Consider the following 15,229-nt stretch of genomic DNA (forward strand, 5'->3'; position numbering starts at 1 on the left):
CTTCAATTGGGGAATTAGCGATTATGGTTTAAATAGGAACCACGAAATTCTACCTCTTTGTAGAACACTGTTCAAGCTCCTCTTTCTCGTCGTCGGTGGCCTTGGTGGTATTTGCTCCATTGATTGCTCATTTTGATGTTATATAGACACATTTTGTAAAACTATATTTCTGATCCTTTGAATTTTTATAGGCGTTTTTTGACATTTGAGTTCTAACTAGCCGACGGGTTATGGAAATATGAATTTACATATGCAAATATGAAGTTACATATGTGCATACAAATTTACATATGCAAATATGGAATTTCATAGACATTTTTTTCCGACATCGACAAGTGAGTGACGGGTTATGTAAATATGAATTTTCATATGTAAATATAAATTTAAACTTTCTTATGAAAAAAAATTTCATATGAAAATTTAAATTTAAATAGGTTAAGAAGACTGTGTAATTTTATATTGTCATATGTAAATACAAATTTACATAGGATGACGTCAGCCCGGTTTGTCCTTAAGTCGAAATTATAAGTAAAGATTGATGACGTCAGCCCGGTTTTTACAGGGGTATTTTGGTCTGTTTTGGCTTTAATGTTATGTTTTAAATAATAGGGAGGTTTTATGCATGTGTTCGGTTAGAGGGGGTTTTTATGCTGGTTATGTATCAACCAGGGAGATTAAACCCAAAATCCGAGATTTAAAGTGTAATCTTACTCCACGAACATGCCCATAAAGTCTTCAACGGCCGTTATAAGTTGGGTTGGAGGCCCGGAACCCAGACTGCAAATGTTATCACAAACAATATGGCCCGTGGTCCAAGTTACATCGGTTCTGTTTAATTCTTCATAAAGATCTTCCGGGAAGTACGGCAATCTAATATAGAGTAGAGAGAGCCCGAGATGGGGCTTCTAAGTATTATTAGAAAGATCAAAAAGAAGGAGAAAGAAATGAGAATTCTTATGGTGTAAGTTCCAATTATTTATTTAGTTGCTCTTCTTATATATAAATATATGATTTTTAATTGCTTTACTGTAATCACAGGGGACTTGATAATTCTGGAAAGACAACAATTGTATTGCGGATTAATGGAGAGGATACAAGTGTAATTAGTCCTACTTTGGGTTTCAATATCAGAACGATTAACTACCAAGAGTAAGTTTCTTCTTCCTTCATCTCATTTTCTTTTGCCCTTTTAGGTTAAATAATTTTTATGCCTCATTCTGTCAAGAAATGTTTATTAGGTGTGCCTTTTTTTTCTAATGCTGGGTTAGGTTTGTTTAGATTGGTAATGTATGACGACATGTATAGATGAACTCATGAACCGACGTAGTAGTATTGTTAGGCTTTAAGGAAGTAGAGAGATTGACATAGGTGAAGCTAATTGAGAGCTGAAAACAATCTTAAACATGGGAATGAATCACATTCAAAGAGGTATTTTAATAAAGGAGAATCTTTTAGAAGAGATGGGATCTGCTTTGGGTCATTGGGTGTTTGGGAGAATCTATATTGTCAAAGCCGACCATTTTTGTTGACACTAGTTGTGGGTCGCTTTCATAGGCGTTCCTAAAGCTGCCCAAGGCGATAGTTGAGAAACCTACACCATGCCAGTTGCCCCTCAGGCTTGCCTCTGACAGTTCTCCTACTGGTGTGGTTAACTAGAGGAGGAATGTCAGTCTATGAAGCACATATACTTCTCCAGAGGTGAAGTATCCGTGTTCGACACCAATACTCTCTGATTTGCCTCCTACACGTGTCCAACACTCTATTTGGAGTATCCTCTATATTAAACATATTTTAGAATTTCTGATACTCTGGGGATACGTTGGGGACACACCATAGATACGCCTGTGATATGCACTTGGCGCTATATGTGATTTTTGTTTTGTCTTTTTAACTTATAAGAAGAATTATAAGGAATCAGAACCAACAGGTGAGAAGGTTTCATTAACTAGTTTAAAACATCTTTCTCATCACTCACTTTTATAAACTCGACAATGAAGAAATTCGAGGATTATCCGTATCCAAATATTTAAAAAGATGCTGTATCCACGTGTCCGTGTCAAGTCGTATCCGTGTCAGGTGTCAGTGTCTTTGCTTCATAGATGTCAGTTGGGCTCATGGTAAGGTAGTTCTGCCGTGTAATAACATGCTTTGAGAGTTTAGGTAAAGGGGAAGTGTTTGATATTAGCAGTGGACGGAATACAAGAAATGGCTTGAGAACTAATATCCTGTTGGACTGGATACAGGACAAGATTGTGACAGACTCAAGGCTTGTGGATAGGGGGAACATACTAATGCAGTGGACAAATGTTCATTTGATTCAGGGGGATAATACTGCTCCACCTAGCAGGGATTTATAGGTATCCTCATATAGGATTTGGAAACCAGAAGCTGTGGGACTTGCTCAACTGCTGTTGGAGAGTTGATTCAAATGCGTGATAGAGCATCTTAAAGGATCAAGAAGTAGCCGAAGATGACATGGAATGAGGTGATGGGACTAAGATTTTCCAAGCCATATCAAAAGGTACGGCTTTGGATATCGTTTGATAATGGATGGAGATTAATTTTTCTATCAGCCTATCCCCATGCATTTGGAATAAAAAGATTTTAGTGACGGCATGATTTAGTCTTGAGGTGATATCATCTGTAAGGCTTCTTTCAAGGCAGCAATGATACGCCTCATAGAGTCATGGATCTGTTACCGTGCAGTTTTATGAACTATCCCTAGCAGAGTATATCTCATTTCTTTTCGTTCACGCCATTTTATATTTTCATAATGAGTTACTTGAATTTGGAATCATGTTTTTAGGTCATGATCTTCAGATCTTGTATATTTGGATATACAAAGATGCATATAACTGGATACAAATGCCAAACCCCTACGATGGACCAAGTCTAGGCCATTTAAATAGTTGTGTATTCAATATATGTAAGGAGGTGCCTAGTACCTGCATACAGTTCCATTGAAATCGGTTGTTAAGTCTGTTTCCTTTGGGTCCTTCCACCATTCCACTGTGAATCACTGCTAACACCAATTCCACCTCGACGGAAGGACTCTCTTTCATACTTTTCTCCTTTCACGATATTAAGAACATATTTTTAGTTTGTTTTTATTTTTTTGATAGATAATTTAGGTTTTATAGTAGATTTGAAAAAAAAAAGTCAAAACAAGAAAGATAAAGTAAAATAGCTGAAAGTTGTAAAAATAATGCCATGACCAACGTAGCCCTTAATAGATAGACTTTGGAGAAGTTGGACCCATTTTACTTACTCATTTAACTGGGATTCGTGATGATGACATTAACTATACCACCATGGTATTTCATTTTATGCCATCTCACCAGGTATATGCTTAATATATGGGATGTTGGTGGCCAAAAGACAATTAGGTCTTATTGGAGAAATTACTTTGAAGAAACAGATGGTTTGGTGTGGGTCGTTGACAGTTCCGACATTAGAAGGTTGATCGATTGCAAATTGGAGTTAAATAATCTTTTGAAGGAAGAGGTATTGCCTCTTTACCTACTTTTTTATTAGATCGTCATCAATATTGTTTTCCTGTATTCCATAATATTGTGTACAAAGAGGTCCGACCCTAGCAAATGGACATGAACATTGGTGGAACAGTAGACCTACCTTTGTACAAAGTAGAGAATCAACACTCTACCTACTCAAGGCTCTCACACAAAGTAAATGTAATTTCTTTTTTGCTATTAATACAATTACCCTTTAGCAAAAAAGAAAATGTAAGTTAAATGCATATTCCAACTTGAGTATAGTAGAGGTGTTATTTGAACTGTAGGTGCATGCTTCTCTTAAATGCATGCATTGCTCTCTCTCTCTCTTCTTTCGCTAACAAAGAATTGCTTAGTTAAGTGGATCTGAGAATCTTACCTTGAAAAATAGATAGGATGACACGTACTTGACAGGGAATTCCGTTGCATTTAGTGCTTAAGTAATTGTTAAGATAGAGCAGATTATAGAAGAACTATGTTACAATGAGTGATTTCGTCATCCCGTCAAGAAATGCCGAAAGAATAGGTAGGAACAAATCTATAAACATCATTGTTAGATAAAAAGAGAAGAATCATTACATTCTGAGTGTCGGATAGGAAGTTATATATCTTGTCTTAATTTATCAAAAAATTAATGGATAAGATGCTGATTTATCAAAACCAAGAAACATGACTTAATTTATATTAGATCATTACAGTTTGAGGTGTCATCTTCAAAGAAGGTCACAGTTTAGACATATAGTCTGATATCGGCCATTTGAAGCCTTGCATCATAAAATACTAAGTTACATTGACATGGATACGCATGTCCGCATCCGACACGGATACGAAGTGTCTGACATGGAAAAATACCAAAAATTAAGTATATCATGTACAATATGTGCGTGTGTCGTGTCCGACACGGACACATGGACACGTATCCGACACAGATTATTTTAAAAATACGGCGTGTCCATGTAACATAATTAAAATATAGATCCCCGGGCTGCTCCACATATTGCCATTTGTCAGTTGATTTTGGTAAAAACAAAAGACTTCAGAATTGAGACCCATGATAGGAGTACATGCAGACTAAAATCAAATAAATTAAAAAGTAAAAAAAAGGTAAAATGATGAAGATTAAACATGAAGTCATGCTGAAAGTTCTTCACTTGAAATGTATATGTCCCCCGAACCCTTATTGCATGGTTCATTATTACCGAACCTCTGTCCTAGTAGGTTACAGTTCTGTATTGTTGTTTTCCTATGTTACATGGACACGGCATATTTCAAAAATAATTTGTGTTGGATACGTATCCTTGTGTCTGTGTCTGTGTCTGTGTTGGAGACACACGGACACATATTGTGTGTGATATATGTCAGTTTTGATATTTCTCCATGTCAGACACTCCGTTCCGTGTCGGATATGGACACATGTGTCTGTGTCAATGTAACTTAGTTGTTTTCTCTTTTTATTCATTTGAACAAGGATAACTATTCTACAAACTAATACTTTACATAGCTTTAATTTCACTTTCTTCAAAGTATATGCTGTTATTGTGCTTTAGATGAGACCAACTTCAGTAACTGGTTTTACATGTCTGTGCTATTGACAGAGACTATCCGGAGCATCCTTACTAATACTTGCAAATAAGCAGGACATAAACGGTGCTCTAAAACCAGCTGAAATAGCTAGAGTAAGGATACATGCTGATATTTTTAGGTTCTGTATTGTTTAATATGTTCTTGATTGAACCTTGTCAGCTTTATGCTCCAATTCCTTGCCAGAAAGATGAAAGAATGAAAAATAAAATAAAATAAAATATCCTTTTAATCTGACCTCTGTTTACATTAAGTGAAGTTTATAGTTTGTTATATGACTAAAATGACTGTTAGTCTGTGCTGTATATGAAGTCCTCATTAAATGCATAATTAAAGGATATAATTCTTGGTTTCTTTAGGTTAAATGACTGAAGTAACGTCAGGGTACCCTTTCAAAATAAAGCTCGTTCCCTCTACCTACACAGTAGAATCTATTCTTAGATCAAGGTTATGAGCATTTTTTTTTTGTTTGAAAATCACACCTTCAGATGTGGTTGATTTAGCTGCAAGTTTTCTTTAAGATAGTAGAACTTTCAGCATTATTCTACCATCAATTGGACCATCAACCACACCATAAATTTTACATCAATGTACATAAAGTTGGCACATGGTCCTACTTGACGGTATCAATTAACCACTTTGCTGGTTTTTTCTTGGAACCATGAATAGGATTGTAGTAACAGTTGGGCTGAACTTTTGGATGGTGAATCATTGTAATTGCTTTATCTTATTTAAAACCTTATGACGATGGTGGTATCTACTTTGTTAAAAATTCTCTCTGCATTGTATTTGCATATTTTGAAGTGAGCAAATTCAATTTCTCAGTAGGGCTAAGCTGAGTTTTGAACTCTCCGCAGGTTCTCAATTTAGATGCTATGGACAAAACACGGCACTGGGAAATTGTTGGCTGCAGTGCCTACACTGGAGAAGGACTGATGGAGGGATTCGATTGGTTGGTTCAAGACATTGCCTCCCGCATTTATGTCCTTGACTAACTGTTGATGTAAAAGATTGCATTTTGGATGTTTGCAATTCCTGTCTATTGAACTTGTACTCAATTGTTAAAGAAACATTCAATTTTTTAGATGTTGAGTATACTTATATGTTTTGCAATAGTAATGTTATGTTTTTTAATAGTTGATACAGAGTTTGAATTTTTAAGCTTTGGAGATGCACATGGATGGATGAAGATAGAGGGTTGAAGGTAGAGAGAGAGAGAATGGGGGTTACGCGCCACAAAGAAGGGATCCAATTGTTTTTGTTTTTGTTTTTTTTGAACTGTTTTGCAACTTGAGGAGTGTTGTAGCTAAGTAAGGTACATGATACTTGCCATGTCAGTTTGTTCAAGAGGGTTTGTTCATATAGAATTTTCGGTACTTTTAAAGACCCATTTTAACAAAATTCCGTCGTAACATTGTTTACTGTGCACAATGTTTTCTCCGGTGCTCTTAACAAGAACAAAATTCGTGATCTGATGGCAAAGCAGGTGGTGGCTTCTTTTAAGGACTCCGTGGACTGAAACTTTGCTTGCCCAACTTTTGTTGAGTTTGCTTGAAAGGATCACGCAATACTGTGAAATCATTTAAGCACTATCAGTTTAGAGGACATGGTTGCTGGTTTCTGCCTCTTTATCTGCAGAAACAAAGCATTGAAACGACTACATGATTGAAGTAAGCTTGGGTGGTTTTTTGGCTTGCTTAATTTCCCTACTATGTGATAGTTTGCAACCACCGGAAGTTTGGTGCGAGTCTCTTGTGTGTAACTTAATGACATATTTTGGCAAGACTCTTGGTTCTCCAGCAAAAAGTAGGTGCTCTAGTTTTAAGTTTAATCGGATGTCTAGAACTAGTAATGGTTGAGCCAATGAACTTGCCGTTTGTAAAGGCCTAGCTTTTCACCTAGTTCGCTGTGTAATTCATATGGGTACGTTTGTAAAGGCCTAGTTTTTCACCTAGTTCGCTGTGTAAAAGAAAAAGTCTGTAGATCAGTACATTTCGTTTCAAAACGTTCCATAAGAGTCCGGTTCCTCTATAACCGGGTATAGAGATCAATCTCTCGTAATTGTAAATGATAGGGTATATGAGTACAAAGTTATCCAAGAGGAGAGGAGAAACCGTATTGTTCAATTTGATCGATTAAATTGTCATGTTGTATGTAGGCTGCAAGACGTTTGAATTTGCTGGAATCATTTGTTGCCATATTATCAAGGTGTTTTATCATTGGAATATTCATGAGATCTCAATCCAATATATTTTGAAGAGGTGGACAAAAGATTCTAAAAGTGGCTTTGTCATAGGCAGAAGTGGAAACTCAATTCATGCTGATTGCAATGCAGACATATCTTTGAGGTACAATGAACTTTGTCATATGGCTATTAATTGTGTTGTCAAGGGCTCAGTTAGTGAAGATGTATTGGAGGATGCTTTGAAAAAATTGTATCTGTTATAAAAAGAATTAAAAGCTAGTCAAGATACCTCAACAAATACTATGAGATCAAAGGATTCAACCCGATTGGTTGAAGAGCATTTGACTATTGCAGAAGGATGTGAGAAAGGTCGACCAAAAAATAGACTAAAGAAGTGTCTTGAAGTACCACCTAAAAAGAAGCAAACTAGTACGAGAAAAGGTTGTTTAATTAATTATTCTTGTCCATTGATGGGCTTATATTCTCATGCAAGTTAAATAGAGTTACTATTTGATTTCAGGAGATGCAAAAACGTTACTAGTCAAGGATGTAAGCAATGCACCAGAAATTTTCTCGAGAAATCTTGAATGTGTCGAGAACGATAATATGCCTTACGTTCCACATGGATTCAAAGCTAACCATATTCTTGGTTTGCACCACAATGTGATTGGCTTTCCACATGGCTTAGATGCTCGCCATGTTCCTATTTTAGACCACAACATGCCTCACATTCCACACAGCTTCGAAGCTAATAACCAATTCATGGGATTTGAAGTCTATCCAGTAAATACTGGGGATACTTCCTACCCGATTTTTACTCAATTGCTACAAGCCTACAACAGGTGACTCAATGGGCAATGGCCAATGCTAGACTTTTTCTAATTTGAATTGTTGATACTTGAGTTATTTTGATCGTCTTAGTGGTACTACTGATTTTTTTACAGGGTTCTAGCGCTCATGCTTTAGAAATTGGTGACGCCTCATATCCAACCTTTACACAATTGCTACAACGGGTAATTAATTGTTTTGATATTACAATCTCAAGTCTTCGTACTTGGGTCCTCTCATTTTTCAGTTAATACTATTTGGTTTTATATAGGATCCTAGATTTAATGGCTTCGAGTCTCGTCCACCTACTGGTTTTAAAGTTTGTTCAACTAACGATGGGGACACTGCAAGTATGCAGCCATCAATTCTTAACAGTATGCCACATCCATTGATTCATAACAATATGCAATCATTTCCTGGTACCGTTGGGTTTGAGTTTAACAAGGTAACAAGTTAACAATTTATAGTGTAAATTAATATCGTTCACTTAACTCTTTTTATTGAATCAACATCTAGGGGATATTTAATACGGGAAAGCCAGCATTATTACTAGGCAAGAAGTTGAATTTCACAGACTATACAACGATGAGTTGAGGATTCTTGTGCAAAGGAAGCTATAAATATTGAAAAGATTGGACTGCCATTTTGAAGTTCATGTGAAGATTAAAATATATGATATTTTATAAAGAGCGAACAAAATTTTTGAGGGTTCATTATTTTGGTGTACTGGTGCATTGCAAAACGTGGAGAGAAAATGTGTTTTAGTCCCAAGATATTTTGTGTAATTTGTGAAGAGTGGTATGAGTACATTATTTTTAATGTAAATTGAATTGCATGTCCACAACTTCAATTAGGTATAAGTTAGTTGTTGTTCTTGTGTGTTGTTGCACACTAAAAAATGGAGATGGAAATGGAATTTTTTGTATAGTACTTCATTTATTTTGGGTTATATGAGTAAATGTTTATCCTATACAGATTATTGCTCTTTGGTTTTTCTTTCCGATCCAACCTGCCACTATTGGAGTGAGAGCTACTGTAGAAGGGAACCTAATTGGAGATGCAGCCTTGTGTGCAGCATATGCAAGAACAAAAGTTCCCACCTTTTCCCTAGTTGCACTAGCCGAGATTCCCACACCCAAAATAATAGACTTTGAAAGTTTTACTTTTGCGTGTTGTTCCATTTACTTTTGTTTCTCTACGTAATAGACTTGGAAGCGATTATAAACTCACAGTTGGGTTTTAGAGTTTTTGTAGTGATAAAAAAGAGTAAAGTTGAGAAAGAAAAGAAAAGGTAAAAATTAAAAAAAGAACGGAAAAAACTAACCATGGAAACTTGATGGCTTAGTTTGCTGGAATTATAAGTGCGATGTGTCACCAAAATCTCAACAGTTATAGATTGATCTCTATGGCACCACATCCACATCCCACATGACCCAGTACAAACAAATACAAATTTAACGAAGTCAATCTTTATCGATTGAGGGTGCTGATGTGTCAATAAAAAGTAGAATGAATAACTCACGATCGACTGAGAAAGTTTGATAGAGAATGACAATGACACAGAAGATTTATTCAGGGTGGAGAATGAATTGATACTGGAACATAATGATATACTGGTACAGAAAGCAAATCATTGGGGGCAGAAAGCTTGTCTAGATTGGTTCCAATTTGGAGAACAGAATACAAGGTTCTACCATAATATGGTAAACTGTCGACGACAAAGAAATTATATACACTCAATCAGAGATAGAAATGGTGACATCTTAACTGAAAGGAGACAGATATGTGATAGGCTCAGTGAATTTTTTGAAGACACAATGACTACTTCAGATCCTGATCTTATGTCACAGATTTTCAATGTTCAAGCCCCATCTCTTGAGGAAGATGAAAAATCCAACTTGTTAAAAGGAGTGACTACTGCTGAAATAGTCACGGCTCTGAAGCATATGAAGCCTTTTAAATCTCCAGGACCGGATGGATATCAAGCATTTTTTTTCCAGCATTTCTGGAATTTGGTGGGGGATCAAGTAAGTGCGACAGTAAAGTCTTTTTTTCCTTTCGGGCTCTTTCTCCCTGCAGCTAAATCATTCATTCATTGCCTTAATTCCAAAAATCATGAATCCTTCACTCCCGGAACATTTTCGGCCAATCAGTTTGACAAATGCATGTGGTTTATATAATCATTTCTAAGATTATTGTCAATCGACTGAGACCTATCTTGCAAAGAATTATTGGTCCTTTTCAGACTGCCTTCTTACCCAAGAGAAGTAGTCATGACAATGTTTTGCTTGCAAATGAATTTTATCATAAGATAAGAGGGCATGGGAATAGAAAAGCTAAATATTTTGCTCTGAAGATTGATATGCAGAAAGCTTATGATAAAATTGAATGGAGTTTTCTGAGGGTGATGCTAACCAAGTTTGAGTTTCCAGTGGACTGGATTAACAAGATAATGTTTTATGTTCAGAATGTCTCTTACTCTGTGTTACTAAATGTTCAGAATCCCCTTTCGCCCTACCTTTTTATTTTATGTTTAGAGCTACTGTCTTTGAATTTCTTGAAAATGAATAGAGAAGGGCTTATACATGGTTGCAAATTGGGGAGATTTTCGCAGCCGGTGTCTCACTTAATGTATGTTGATGATCTTTTAGTCCTGGGTAAGTGTGGATTTGAGGAGCAGCATCATTTGAACAATCTGCTAACGGAGTATTGTAAAGTTTCAGGTCAGACTATCAATAGAACCAAGTCGCAAATAATTCATCACCCCAAATTGCATAGAAGGTTCGTTTACTTTTTGAGAAAAAGTTTCATGATGCCGTCTACTTCTGTCCTGCCAATGTACTTGGGAGTACCAAATTTAACAGGGAAGGGTAGAGTTCACAGGTTTAGTCCTCTTCTGGAAAGATTTCAAAGGAAACTGGACGGATGGAAATCTAATTGTTTATCTAAGGCAGGCCGACTCACTCTGGTAAATTCTGTTTTATCTTCGCTGCCTACTCATATGATGTCCTGTACAATTTTACTCCCACGAATCTTTGGATCGAATGGAGATTATCGAAGATCTTTTTATGGGGTCCATACACCGAGACAAAGGAAACTACATTATTTCCGTGGAAGTTAGCATGTATGTCAAAAAGAATAATGGAGGGTGGGAATCAAGGAGGCTAGTTACAAAATTATGTTTTATTAGCAAAGAAAGGATGGGATCTTCTGAATCCAACATCATTATGGGCTAATCAAATGAAACAGAGGTACTTTCACAACTCCAGTTTTTTGAAGGCGGAAGTCAAATCTACTTCATCAATTATGTGGAAGAGGATCTGTGATACACGAAAAATTATCAATGCGGGTTCTGTCTGGAAGCTGGGGAATGGTATTTCTATTAAGGCATGGGAGGAAAAATGGATTCCACATTCTGAGGAATTGCCTGAAATTACTCAGAAACCACTTGACTGTCCTTTTCACTTTGTTTCTGACTTCATTGACATGGATACTAATACATGGGATTGGGAGAGGTTAAATGAATTTTGGCCCTCAGAGAATATGTGGAGAGAATTGTTTCCATACCTTTAACACCAAATGAGAAGGATACTTTGATCTGGAAATGGGAGGATAATGGCGAATACTCGGTGAAGTCTGCATATGATGGTTGCATTTAGTTGATTACAGCAACAGATATTTTGGATCGGGATAACAATTTTTATAAACAGGTTTGGAAGATGAAAGTCTCATTCAAACAAAGATTTTTCTTATGGCAATGTTTGCAAGGTGTCGTCCCAACAGCGGATATTTTGGCATCTCATCATTTTCAAGTTTATCCAGAATGCACCATGTGTGACAGCTTTCCTGAAAGTCAAACTCATGTTTTCTTTGAGTGTTCCTTTTCTAGAGCTATTTGGTGTGGAACAAATTTTAGTGGCCTCGTTGATCAGATGAATATGAATGTTGGCCGTTTTAAGGACCAGTTACTGAGTTTATTAAAATACATAAGGACAATGCAAAACGGGGAAGTGCAGTGCTGCTATTTTGTTGGGGTTTTGTGGATTATTTGGATCGCGAGAAATGATACAAGGTTTCAAGGTAAGCGTCTGCATCCATCTCGATACATCAGCAGAGCCTTGAAACACATACAGCTGGTTATGGAAGTCATGTTCCGTCAGAAGCATAAGGAAAAAATGCTTGTTTATATTAAATGGTTTCCACCCAATGAAGGCATGGTTAAACTGAATACAAATGGGGCTTCGATTGGGAATCTAGGACATGCAGGGGGAGGATGTATTCTCAGGGATTCTGCGGGTCGTTTTATAATGGGAGCTTCGATACCAATTTTCTTCGCAACCAGCAATGAGGCGGAATTTGTAGCTCTATTATATGGACTTCAAATTGTGGTAGAAGCGGGATATATGAAGGTGGAGGTAGAAACAGATTCTCAATTGCTATATAAGGTTTTAAAGGATGAGAACTTACACTGTCATTGGTTACTAGCTCGAATTATTTCTCAGATTAAGATAGTGCTGAGTAACTTTCAAGAAGTGCACTTCAGTTGGGTTTATCGGGAAGCAAATGGTGCTGCAGACGCGCTGGCATCGCATGCAGTGGATCAAGTAAAGAACTTTCGTTTGTCAAGGCAATCAACTGTACACCTTTCACCTGGACCTGCTCGAAACCTGTCTTTCCTTCCGCCTTTCTCGTCTGTGTGGTGGTATTAGCCGCCAATGGTTGTAAATATGCAAGTTCTTTCTGATGTCTTAGGATTATGTAAAGTACGTTTGGTCTAATAAAAGATTAAATTTTAACAAAAAAAAAAAGACTGAGAGTGCTGATGTGTCAATAAAAGTAAAGTAAATAACTCACGAGAAAATAGTCAAAACCACAACGAAGAAATAGGTAAAGTCCTCTTTCTCTCTCACTTCCTCGTCTCAACCGAGATATATATATATTTTTTTATCAGTAATTTCATCCCTTCTCTTCTTATATATATATTTTTGTTGTTAATGAGAATACTGAAAAATTAATCAGCTGAAGAGCTACAATAGGTACGTATTAGGATCATCTTGGTTTTTACTATTATTAGATTCCAATTTTAAATTATGAGGTCTACAAACCAAATTAAAATGAGCAAATTTATGGATGTTTGATGGTTTGGGACATGAAAATCGCAATTTTCTTAAAGAGGGATGAGCTATGGGGTTGTTGGATTTTGATAGAAAAAATCATAACTCACACAAGTTTGTGGATGCTAAAAAGTTGAGATGCCAAAATTGATTGAAATGGTTCATCTCCCTTTAGATCATCTAGTTGGAGTTTGTGTTTTGTTTTTTCTTCTTTTTTGAATTTTTTTTATGGAAAAGCGAAGAACAGTAAGGGGCTATTTGTTTTTTTGGGTTAAGTTATAAGAGGGTCTTATAAGACCATGTGTTATAAGAGGGTCTTATAAGATGGTCTTATAAAGTGGTTTGTTTTTTATTTTAAGTTCCTCTTACAAGTACTTGTAACAATAGAAAAAATAAATACATGACATCTTATAGATGGTTATTTGACAAATATAACCCTACTTTACATCACATTTAACTTGAATAGATTAATTTGAAACAAGCGTATAGTTTGATTTTCGATTTCAAATCAATTTTGATAATTAGAATATCGATTTTAGGAAACTACTTTAATTGGCGGTGGTGGTAGTGGAGGTGATGATATTGGTCTTAATAGCACGGTGGTGGTGGTGGTAGTAGTAGTAGAAGTGGTGAATGTCTTAATAGCACGGTGGCAGTGGTGGTGATAGTCTTAATAGTACGGTGGTAGTGGTGGTGGTTTTAATAGCACGGTGGTGGTGGTGGTGGTAGTAGTAGTAGTAGAAGCGGTGGATGTCTTAATAACACGGTGGCAGTGGTGGTGATAGTCTTAATAGTACGGTGGTAGTGGTAGTGGTGGTAGTAGTGGAGGTGATGATATTGGTTTTAATAGCACGGTGGTAGTGGTGGTGGTGGTGGTGGTAGTAATAGTAGTAGAAGCGGTGGATGTCTTAATAGCACAGTGGCGGTGGTGGTGATAGTCTTAATAGTACGGTAGTAGTGGTGGTGGTGGTGGTGGTGGTAGTGGAGGTGATGATATTGGTCTTAATTACACGGTGATAGTGATGGTGGTGGTGGTAGTAGTAGAAGTGGTGGTGGTTTTAATAGCATGGTGGTGGTGGTGGTGATAGTCTCAATAATACAGTGGTAGTGGTGGTAGAGGTAATGATGGTGGTGGTAGTGGTGGTGGTGATGATGGTGGCAGTAGTGGTGGTGGTGGTGATAGCCGGTGGTGGCTAGGGCAATAGAGTTATTTGGAGAAGAAGATAATGAAAAGAGAAAAAAGGATAAATGAGGCTAGGGGTATATGGACGGGGGTGTTTGAGTCATTTTCCAAGTTATAAGACTTACAGAATTGAAGTAGATCTAATTTTGGTACTTATAGAATTGGAGCCTCTTATAAGACATTTATAGTAGAATGCCTCTTATAAGAGGCGAAAAACAAACCAAAAAAATGTCCAAAATCACTGGGCCACATCTTATAAGAGGTTATAAGACCTCAAGGTCTTATAAGAGGCAAAAACAAATGGCCCCTAAATGTGTAGAAGGTTAGAGAGAGAGTGAGAGGAACTCAACCTTTTTCTTCGCCTTTGAAACATGAGAGTCCTGTTTTTTTTCTCGAGTTATTCAATTTAATTTTTTGTTGACCACGTCAGCACCCTCAACCAATAAGAATTGACTTCGTTAAAGATAGTCGTGCCCGATCTGTATACCCGGTTATAGAGGAACCGGACTCATCTCGTTTCAAAACGTTCCATACTTTCAGCGTTTCAGTACAATTCGTTGCAGTACAGCCTGTAACTAGTGTTTGGTTCTTACTCTCGCAGATGCTAGTAGAATCTACCAGTCGTCGCTTGACCCTTTTATTTCGATACATCTAAACTTTGAGACAATCTGGGCCAGTCTTTCAATTATCCAATGGATCCACTGAATTTGGGCTTTATAGAGGTATGTTCGTTAAACGTTTTCTTACGTGTGGCCCAAATTCACCTTTTACAATGTTAACTTCAAAAGTTGTCATCGATCCCTAGTTCAGACTTCATAAACCCCAA

At 36.8% G+C, this 15,229-nt stretch overlaps 2 protein-coding genes across 3 annotated transcripts; both read left to right on the top strand.

The window, feature by feature from the left end:
* The first annotated feature begins 629 nt into the window (after positions 1 to 629).
* TTN5 (ADP-ribosylation factor family protein) lies at positions 630 to 6,177 on the top strand. 2 transcript variants are annotated; one of them, XM_086588553.1, is made up of 5 exons: positions 630 to 961; positions 1,039 to 1,149; positions 3,342 to 3,504; positions 5,108 to 5,188; positions 5,951 to 6,177. In XM_086588553.1, exons 1-5 carry the CDS (start codon positions 897 to 899, stop codon positions 6,086 to 6,088), a joined length of 558 nt encoding a protein of 185 aa, XP_086444679.1. In that variant the 5' UTR covers positions 630 to 896; the 3' UTR covers positions 6,089 to 6,177. The 2 variants fall into 2 exon arrangements, with proteins under 2 accessions (XP_086444679.1, XP_086444680.1); XM_086588554.1 differs by lacking the exon at positions 5,108 to 5,188 and having other exon boundaries at positions 631 to 961.
* A 3,746-nt stretch (positions 6,178 to 9,923) lies between these two features.
* LOC147515718 (uncharacterized) lies at positions 9,924 to 12,815 on the top strand. Its single transcript, XM_086593026.1, has 4 exons — positions 9,924 to 10,133; positions 10,352 to 11,074; positions 11,356 to 11,621; positions 11,996 to 12,815. The coding sequence occupies exons 1-4, from the start codon at positions 9,924 to 9,926 to the stop codon at positions 12,813 to 12,815; spliced, it is 2,019 nt and encodes a 672-aa protein (XP_086449152.1).
* The last annotated feature ends 2,414 nt before the right edge of the window (positions 12,816 to 15,229 follow it).

Source organism: Coptis chinensis, chromosome 2 (genome assembly GCF_015680905.1).
Source record: "Coptis chinensis isolate HL-2020 chromosome 2, ASM1568090v1, whole genome shotgun sequence".
Lineage (NCBI taxonomy): Eukaryota > Viridiplantae > Streptophyta > Magnoliopsida > Ranunculales > Ranunculaceae > Coptis > Coptis chinensis.